Source organism: Cataglyphis hispanica, chromosome 12, assembly GCF_021464435.1.
Source record: "Cataglyphis hispanica isolate Lineage 1 chromosome 12, ULB_Chis1_1.0, whole genome shotgun sequence".
NCBI lineage: Eukaryota > Metazoa > Arthropoda > Insecta > Hymenoptera > Formicidae > Cataglyphis > Cataglyphis hispanica.
The window spans coordinates 4,348,835-4,358,543 of record NC_065965.1 but is presented as its reverse complement, the minus strand read 5'-3'; the positions used below and the strand labels follow the sequence as shown (position 1 = coordinate 4,358,543).

At 35.4% G+C, this 9,709-nt stretch overlaps 1 protein-coding gene across 1 annotated transcript; it reads right to left on the bottom strand.

Annotated features, from left to right (window-relative positions):
- Positions 1–286: 286 nt before the first annotated feature.
- On the bottom strand, positions 287–5,349 carry LOC126853642 (protein artichoke). Its single transcript, XM_050599529.1, has 6 exons — positions 4,889–5,349; positions 4,201–4,504; positions 3,680–3,908; positions 2,954–3,549; positions 2,115–2,535; positions 287–1,520 (listed from the first exon to the last, which is right to left on the bottom strand). The coding sequence occupies exons 1-6, from the start codon at positions 5,078–5,080 to the stop codon at positions 884–886; spliced, it is 2,379 nt and encodes a 792-aa protein (XP_050455486.1). The 5' UTR covers positions 5,081–5,349; the 3' UTR covers positions 287–883.
- Positions 5,350–9,709: the final 4,360 nt, after the last annotated feature.

Sequence of the window (9,709 nt, the reverse complement as noted above, 5' to 3'; positions counted from 1 at the left end):
GACAATATTATAAATATACCGACACTTATATCTGCATGTATTTATCGTATTAAGAATCAATATAATTTTAACTTTAGATAAAAACAATTTAAATTGTGTGAACAAATGAAATTTAAATGAATCTTACAAATCTTAAATATTTTTATATTTCTTCCGTAATAATCAACTTATTACAAAGATAGATGACTGTTGTAAGTAAAATGTGCATGTAATATTTCTGTTATTTAAATTTATCTAAAACTATAACAAAAGATCTGATAATGAATAACTGGAGTATTATTAAAGATATATTCCTAAATGTTTAATGATATAACCATTTAAAATTTATGCATAGTACGTCCACTCTTTATTTCTTCTTTCCGCTTTTTTTATTTTTATAAATGATATAATAAAATGACAGGCGACATTTACAATTATAATCTCCACGAATTTTAATTTTTTTAGATTGATAAAAAGCCATAATGTGAGATTGATACTATTTCAACAGTTATAAAAAATATGACAGATATTTATTACAGATAAAAACTTGACAGAAGAGACAGTGTTTCAAGAAAAGACGTTCTTTTGTCCTTCTCTAGCGCAAATCTTGTGCATGTGATTTGTAATTTGCATTTTTGCACAATTGTAATCTTCTTTGAATAATAATAGGATATTTATCAAATCAATAATCATTTTGCTGATTTAGTATTAAATGTGTAATCGTATTATTTTCTAATATTATTTTTGTATCAAAAAAGATAAATTTTACGCTTTTTAAACAGCTATGTTTTTACACAAAATGCAACAAAGATGCTGCAGAAAACTTTCGATTTATTCCTTATATTTTTATGAAAAGTATCAAACAATTAATCGTATGCGCTTGAAATAATTTAAATAATTTACTTTACGATTCGCGTTGTGCGAATGAATCTCTATAACCGCTTCTGGGTTCGCGTCGGAGTTCTCTGATGACGATGGATCGGTTAAAATCCATTATCTGAACGTCGGAAGCCTCATCATCGGTTACATGTTCATCTCGATACATCTGTCTTCTCCTTTTCTTTTTCGTGTTTGGGGTTTGCGGCCTCGGTCTGTCCTTGCTACTATTGGATTCCAAGGACTCCTCCACAGCGCTGTGCCTCCTAGATCTGCGTGTCATCGAGACCCTAGAATTCCTGGGGTTCGTATTTTGCGATTGATCCATGGTCTCACCGATATTGCCGCTGGAATTATTCCTCTCTCTTCTGATCCGTTCCTGCCGACGTTCTTCTCTTCTCAGTAGATCGTCCTCGCTCTGAGTTCGTTTTCGATTCGTCTTTGATCTTCTTGTTCTTCTTTTCTTCACCCGTAGATTGTCCACGGAACTCATGGGACGCAGAATACCATTTTCAACGGAGATCTCGTTCAAAGCATCCATGGAATGAACTAATCTGGGCATCTGGACTGCCTCCTCGTAGGTGGGTGGACCGATTAATTCTAGAGGATTAATTCTGGGTTCCGAATTCTCTACGTCTTCTATTTCTTCTTCCAAACGTTGATTTCTGAAAATATATTCACCGCCATACCATTTAATGTAATTTGATTTTATCGTGCTTTGATTTTATCATTGCAGTTTATACAAAAGTGTAGCACATTTTTAGAATGTCAAAATAAATCAAGAACTTTTATTTACAGGAATTATTTAAAAATTTAACTACGTCGGTAAAGCGTTCTCTGATATCACCTGGGAAGAAAATAATGATGTACCAGCTTACGAAATTGTAATGTAAAATCTATGCGTGTTGGTCGGTTGCGGTTCTGGATAGAAGAGATATCTATCTTATCTGTTGCAGGTAGAGATGTCCATTTTATGCTGACATATTTTTTATCATTTATATTTTACAATTGTTATATGCAATCATTTACATGCAATTTTTGAAAAATGTAGAAAATGTAACGCAGATATTAAATTAACAAAATTTTAATTTTGATTGTCATAACGCAAACGATAGTATAATTTGTTATGAGTTCATTGATAGTACGTGTATCGATTTATGTAAAAAAAAAATGGTATATAAAATGAAAAACATTTTAATATATATATAGCACACATGTATAATGAACTTGGTAATTAATAATTGGAAAAAGATCCTTACCGTCTTGCGTACAAAAGTCGTAATCTTTCTCTCTCTTCTGCCAATTCGAGTTGCCGCCTCTGCTCTAGGACTCTTCTCTTTATTCTCATGGTGTGTTTAATCGACACCACACTGCCACACAGAACGACCAGAATAAGCAAACTGACCATTACCATTCCCCAAGTTCTATCTTTGTTATAATATATGTCGGTGTTCCAAGCATCGAAACACGCGGCTTCCCACGAGTAACCGGAAACGTTCGCTGGACTCTGGCAAATCAAGCTCGATGCCACCGTTTTGCTGACAGGAATTGTTAAGTATTCGAAAGTTTCGTAGAGTTGCGTGCAGTCGCATCTCCACGGATTATCCTCTAAACGGATTACGGTCAAATCTAGATTATTTTCAAATATATCAGGATCCATCGCCTCCGTCAAGCGATTTCCTAAAAATTTAATTATTACGTTCAATACAAGCGCGAGAAATATACATTGAAAGATGTAATAAAAAAATCGATATAATAGATATAAGAATTGATTTTAAAACACAATAATAGACTCCTCCTAATATGTACAGAAATAATACTTATTATTTTTAATACGAATTATTTTTTTATTATTTTTTTATCATATGTATATTTCTAATATCGTAAATTTTTTTAACTGTAATTTCAAAAAAATTACCGAAAAGAATTATTGACTTGAATTAACTTCACTATTTATTTGTCGTAATTTTATGATCCTTTTCTTTTGTTTATATAAATTAATTAATTAATTAATTAACAATAGAGTTTTCAGAATTAAATGTCTCTTTGGTATGTTCTTGGCTCTTATTGCCAGAGATGAAAATTCAAAGATATATACCTGACAAGTCGATTTTTTGCAACGACGATAATTCAGCGAAGCTGTCATTGTGCAACTCAACGAGTCTGTTTCTCTGCACATCTAGTACTTTTAATGTTTTCGATTTCAAACCGCGTGGCAATAATTGCAGTTGATTGTTCCTCAAGTTTAGACTTCTAATCCTAGGCATGTTCTCCAGAGAGTTTGCGTTGAAGTGGCTGATCAAATTGAAGGACAGATCCAGCGACGTAACAAAAGACAAGAAATCCGGAAATTGGCGTAGAGAATTGTAGGAAAGATTTAGCAGTCTGAGATCTATGTTTTCCTGGAACGTCATCGAGGGAATATCCTCGAGATTGTTCGCAGACAGATCAAGCGTCTGAAGCTTCATTAAGCCATCGAAAGTGCTGGCGTTCAATCGCTCAAGACTATTCGCATTCAGGTACAGATGCATCAGCTGTTTGTTCTTGGCGAATATACGATCCGGCAGTATATGAATCGCATTGTGAGAGAGATGAACGTGCGTCAACGACGGGAAACCGTGAAGACCGGGTCTGTCGAGATTACATCTCGATACATCCAGTCTCTTCAACTTCGGATGTTGTAAGGTCGAGCGTCTACAAACAGATGATGTTTTCCATTACTTGTATAATTATTATCAATTTATTAAATAAATTATCAGATATTTCTCATACAATATTTTCAACAATTATTTTTAATACAAATAATCAAGTGAAATCTTATTACCGAGTACTATACACTAACGTAGGATTGTTGACCAATCGTAGTTCTTCTAATTCTGGAAGTCTACTCAAAGTATCTGGATATAAATAATTCAAAACGCAATTAGACATGTCTAACCATCGCAATGTTTCACTGGCGGGCGTTTGAATATTCTTCAACGGATTTCCCACGAGATTCAATGTCGTTAGACTTGGAAGCCCATTTAAAGATGCATTGCCGAGTTCCTTTATAACTTAAAATATATAAAACTCTTTTTTAGTTAATACGTAAAATATGTATATTATAAAAAATCGTTTATATATTTCTATATAAAAAAAGCAATATTGAGATATGTGTATAATTTTTACATATTAAATATTATGTTATATTTTATATGTTAAATATTATATAAATTAAATTTTATTAAAAAAATTTTAAATGCATATAATTTAAATTTCTAAAAAAATTATCTTTAAAAATTATACTTTAGAAAAATTTTTACGTAATAAATATTTTACTTATAATCATTTTATCTTAATACATACGGCAATGGCCGGCATCCACTGCCTGAAGTACCTCGCTGGTTAACCCTTTTAAGTCAAGTAATTGATTCTTTGAGATGTATAGAATCTTCAGGGACGGTAGCTGGTTAATGGAAGCAATATCTGCCGTATTTGCGATAATGTTATCTGATAGATCTAGTTTTCGCAATTTTATTAATTCTTCAAGATTATTTGGCAGGGAAGTGAGCTGATTCTTAGCCAGATTCAAATACTGCAGCTCAGTCAATTGATTAATTTTGTCCGTGATCTCAGTCAAAAGATTGCTCGACAAATCCAGATGCTCGACCTATCGCAAAAAAATCAATTAATTAATTTTAGACAATAATTTGCACATAAACACATAATTAATTATAAATGCAGGCTAAGTTAGAGAAATATATTGTATATAAACTATATAAAATAAACTTTATAAAATACTTTTTCTATCATTTGTAAATTACAGTGATTCATTTATCTTGATTACATATCTTTCTCACGATTCTCACTTTGTTGTACATTCACTTTGTTATCGAAGACACCACTACTTTACTTCATATTGCGGACGCGATAAGATGCAATAAGTAAGTATTACCTTGTATTCATCGCGTACGCTTAATTATACCAAGATTTACGCGCGATTAAAAGAAATAAAAATCGATAAAAAGGCTTCATGATAAACCTATACACTCACAATGTCACTGATATTTTCGGGGAATGTCTGTAATCCTTGCCTCGAGCATTCGATAGTCCTTGGTACTTGGTTGAGGTGGCATAGACACCTCGCAGGGCAGACGCTCTGACAGCTCACGATCGACAAAATCGTCAGCCACGTGATCAGCAACAGGGGCATGTCGCGATGCATCATCATCGATCGTTCCTCCATGTTCCTTCTTATATCATCGTCGAGGCGAGTCAGGTCGTCGAATAAGCGTAACCCACATTCTCGCACAGCCGCACACAATTCACTTCGTCGCCGTTATCGAAACAATATTTGCGAGCTCTCGGTCGCGCGGTATCATCGCGCGTTCTCACAAAATCGATTGCTCCGAGGATCCCTTCGTCTACGAAAATCGATGATCGAGCGCAGTACCGGTTTCTCCGAACTGTGTTGAAAGAGTACTGAGTTGTATACTAGTTATCTTTGATAAGTAACGCCAGGGTACACGCCGCGCGATATCTCTGTAAGATAACCAGACTGCCGCGGTATCGAGGTGTTGAGCGCGTTATTCCGTACAAAAAAAAAAAGACAAGAAAAAAGAAAGAATTGGACGAAGATAGAGTATGGTGCGTCCGCTCCATTGTTGGGTTGCGCGATAATTTGTTCACCATGATGTAGAATACATTGGCGATATTTATCTATCTTATTTTTCTGCAAGCCAATCTTGTTCGAGAGTTATCTTATTTGATGAAACATTACATTGCATTTTGGAAATATTTGATCATTAACTTTTAATGGTAAATTAATATTAATTATAATACATTCATAATAATGTACGCAATTGTTAATTAACAATTTTAAATATACAGTAATAATCAAATTTTTTTTACGCTCATTTATAATTTATATATTTAAATTTTAATCTCATAAGTTTTTCATTATAGATATTAACGTTGCTAAATTATAGAAACGGATATTTTAACGAGCTTTCACCGTAGATTGGAGAGAGTTTCGTCGAAAGCGGCAATCCAGGAAAGCAGGTTTTTCCGCGCAGGAGACATGAATGGAAATTTGCATGGGCAGTGCCGCGGAAAATATAAGACATTAGATAAATATCTCAAGTATTCCGAAAGCCGATATTGAAGCGGGCATCTCTGTGGTCTAAGCCTCTCTCGGCTGACCCATGCGGATATTTCCTCCTTCTCCTCGTCGCTGTCGCCGCATTACGATCTTTTTTTCATCGTTTTTTTCCTGTTTGATCCGATGGAACTCCTTCTTCTCGAAACGAACATCCGACGTAGAGGATTAGGTCAGATACAGGAGAGTTCGTTATATTTATATCGCATTATCTATATATATAGGAGATTGATTATCAGATCTAATACAAGCTGCCATAGTTTTGCAAATTATAATTATAATGACACAAATTATAACTATAGATTTTACGTTTTATAACAATTATAAAATAAATCTTGATTTATCAATATAAAAAGATTTTTCTTGGAATTTTGCAAGAGTTAAAATTTTTAATTAAATTCATATTTTGCACCTTGGATGTTTAAAAAAATTGTAAGAAAAAATTTGTAGACCTTATAAAAATGCTAAAATTTATAATGAGATCTTTGTTTCAGCCACAAGACAAATTGGACAAGTTCCATTAATCTCTTTAACAGGAGATTAATGATACCGACATTTTAATGCACAGAATACAAGATTAAATAATGTAGAGCAAATCGTCTTGACATACAATCAAATAGAAAAATATCAGTGAGCGAGACTTTAAAAATTGTTTAGCTAATTATAATGACAAAGCGGGCAAAAACAAATCGAAAATTTGCTGTGAAAAAACCTCGAGGAAAAGCTCCACCCCTCAAAGAGAGGGATTTAAAAAGACTGTATCCGCGCGCAGGACTGAATCGCTCTCTTTTTCACACGTCCGGACCAATGGGGAGGGTCCACACCCTCGCGGAGGGTGAGAGGAGTTTAACCAGCGCCGGCGCTTAGCCCTAGGCTTATCCGGTGGGGAAGAGGACGTGCTCTACCTGTTGATACTAAACCAACCCCTTTGCTGCGATTTCGCAAATCCGAAGTTTCACATCGTACTCGCGGTCACGCCCTCCAGCTCAACAGATATCCGCAATTTTCCAAGCAATCCTTCCTAAAAGTGCGCGATTTTATGATAAGAAAATATTATATTCCATAAAAATGTAAGAATAATAATATAAATTGTTTGACTCTTAAAATTAAATTTTTTAAGCCGTCAGAAAAAGAGAAAGATTAAGCTATGTCAAACAGTCAAGCAAGATATTATTTATTTGTATTTTCCAGCTTTTCTCTAAGAGGGATGAAACATATTTTTTGCTAATATATATAATCATTTAACTGCTTAATGTTTCATTAAACAGTTAAATAAGGATCATTAATGCCTCGTAAATCTTAATAATATAGTTAGAGTCTAACAAAAATTTGAATTTGTCTAACAACAATCTAAATACAATATAATTGAAAATCAATTCTCTTTCATATAAATTCCTGATAATGACATATTTTATAACAAGATATTTCTTCTCTTTCTTTGACTGCGCCTTTTAATCTATACACTTGAGTACGCGATAGTGATTGCGTAAATATTCACGCAGTATCGAATTCGTGCTAGACGCGCAGTAACCGCCGCGAAATAAAGATTCCAGCCGCGAGAATGGCTTCGGGATCGATCATCTTGGCGCGTCGATTATTCACGCTCACCCTTGCGCGCCGAATAGCAGCGAACCAGGTAGCAGATAGCTATAATTAAAAGTCGATCAGACCGAGTCTTCCCAGATAAAGAGCCATCGCCCGCGCGATTGTACAGTACGCTCCAATAATGATTATATCTCAGTCATCTGACTAGTGCGAACTCGTAATCAACCGAACCAGTGAGTGAATTTCAAATAACGACTTGTGACTTTATATCGATAAGTGATATCTAGTAATCGTGTATTAAAAATTTGAAATAATTAAAAATATATATTGTATAAAATTTATTAACACAAAGATGTATCGAAGGACTAAATAAAAAAAAAAAAAGAAATATCAAGAGAATAATATAATAAATGATTCACGATTCTATTGCATTGTAAAAAGTGTAAAATTATCTCAAAAACAAATCATGTCTTGTCAGTAACGGAATAGATTTCCTTTGTTGCAAGATACCGCGAAGATAACTAATAATCTCTTTATGACAAAAGAAAGGAATGATTGTGATCTATCTGTTCTACTTGATTATTGCGTGTAAAACGAAATGATTAAAACAGCTCATCACCGTTTTTTACCTTTCCTTCGACATCACGCGAGTTGACACTGTATCACTTATCCTGGCGCACGTCCCTCCATCGCGAAATGTCTCGCCAGCGGATCGGTCCCCTCGTCAACTATTGAGGGCACCTGTACCAGAGAGGATATAATACCGACGCGCGCTATCTGGAGTATATTTTTAACGCCTTCATTTCCGGCCGCGCTGGGACACCGGAAATAGCGGGACGATACCTCGCGGTGTTTCAGGTATTGATCAGTTCGAGGAGCGGGTGCTATCCACCCATTCACCCACCTACCCCCGGTAGCGGATGAGGCAGGGTAGGAGGGAGATGCACGGCTCTCTGCAGACTCGTAGCTTCGACCTCCTCCCTTTTCCACCCCTCGCCGACACGACCCCCGCGTTCCCGCTACCCTTCCGCGCCGCCGCCAACGTCCCGCTGGCGACGCCCCTGTCCTGCCACCCCCAACCGCTGGCAGCGGCGTAACGTCGAAGATGGATCTTTAGGTATCTCCGCCGTCTGCGCTCGGATCTTCGGACTACGCTCCGCTGGTTCGGAGCAAACGAAAGGCGGATGGGTGGCTGGTGGGGCGTTTTTTTTTAGGGAACAAGCGAAAACGACGGAATGAACTTTGTTGTCTCGCGACTCACCCCCGCGGCGATACATACACAGAGAGAGGTATCGATGGCCGCGTCGATGACCAGAATATGGCTTGTAGCAAACAATGAAAGGATTTGAGAGATCGAGAAATTTCGGACTTGGTTCACATGACGATGATTTTGATGTGTGTAGATAAATTTCTCCATATTATCAATAAAATATTAATAGTAACATTAAATGTGAGAAAAAGAAAGAAATTCTTGTTCACAAATTACAATAAAAATGAAAAAATAATGTTAGTATGATAATTAAAATAATAAGATGTTAATCTTAATAAGATTTATGGAGTATTATTTGTGAAATTGCAAATGGAAGCAGAAGCTTCATAAAAATAGAAAAAATGGTCAAATTGAAAACAGTAAAATCTTGTTAAATATTTCTAAGAATGAAATATAATTATATAAACTATATAAACGTTTTAAAAAATTTACAATTAAAAATAGTTTTAATAGTGAGATGAACATTAAACGAACGTGTTACTTTTTAATCTTTTTTATATTTACATAACGTATTTCAAAACTGGTACAGCATTGTGTTTGTGAATGCACTAAGATAAAAGATTATTAGTAAAATTTAGAATAATTTAGAAATATGCTAAAAGCACGCGCTTCCTTTTTTAATTGTATATCATGAAAATAATTTATTTATGCTATCTTATTTTGTGACACAGGTGAACGAAGACATGTGGAGTATTATGCGCGCCGATTCGCGATTTCGGAGTGATTTTATTTTCCCTAAACGCGTCCCCACCTTTCCTTAAGCTGGGTTATAAATAACGGCTTATCTTTTGTCGGCTTCAACGCCGCCACGACCCTGTACAAAGCCAAACTCTACCCCTCCTGGCGCATCCTCTCCGCCACCTTTTATGCCTTCGTAAGGGGGTCGCGCGCGCGAGAAGACG

Bases quoted from the DNA above. Each gene is read 5' to 3' on its own strand.
- LOC126853642 (XM_050599529.1), bottom strand. From the start codon at position 5,080: ATGGAGGAACGATCGATGATGATGCATCGCGACATGCCCCTGTTGCTG. The intron at 3,909-4,200 runs GTATGTATTAAG...ATATATTTTAAG, and splicing joins AGTGGATGCCGGCCATTGCC to TTATAAAGGAACTCGGCAAT. The intron at 3,550-3,679 runs GTAATAAGATTT...ATCTGTTTGTAG, and splicing joins ACGTTAGTGTATAGTACTCG to ACGCTCGACCTTACAACATC.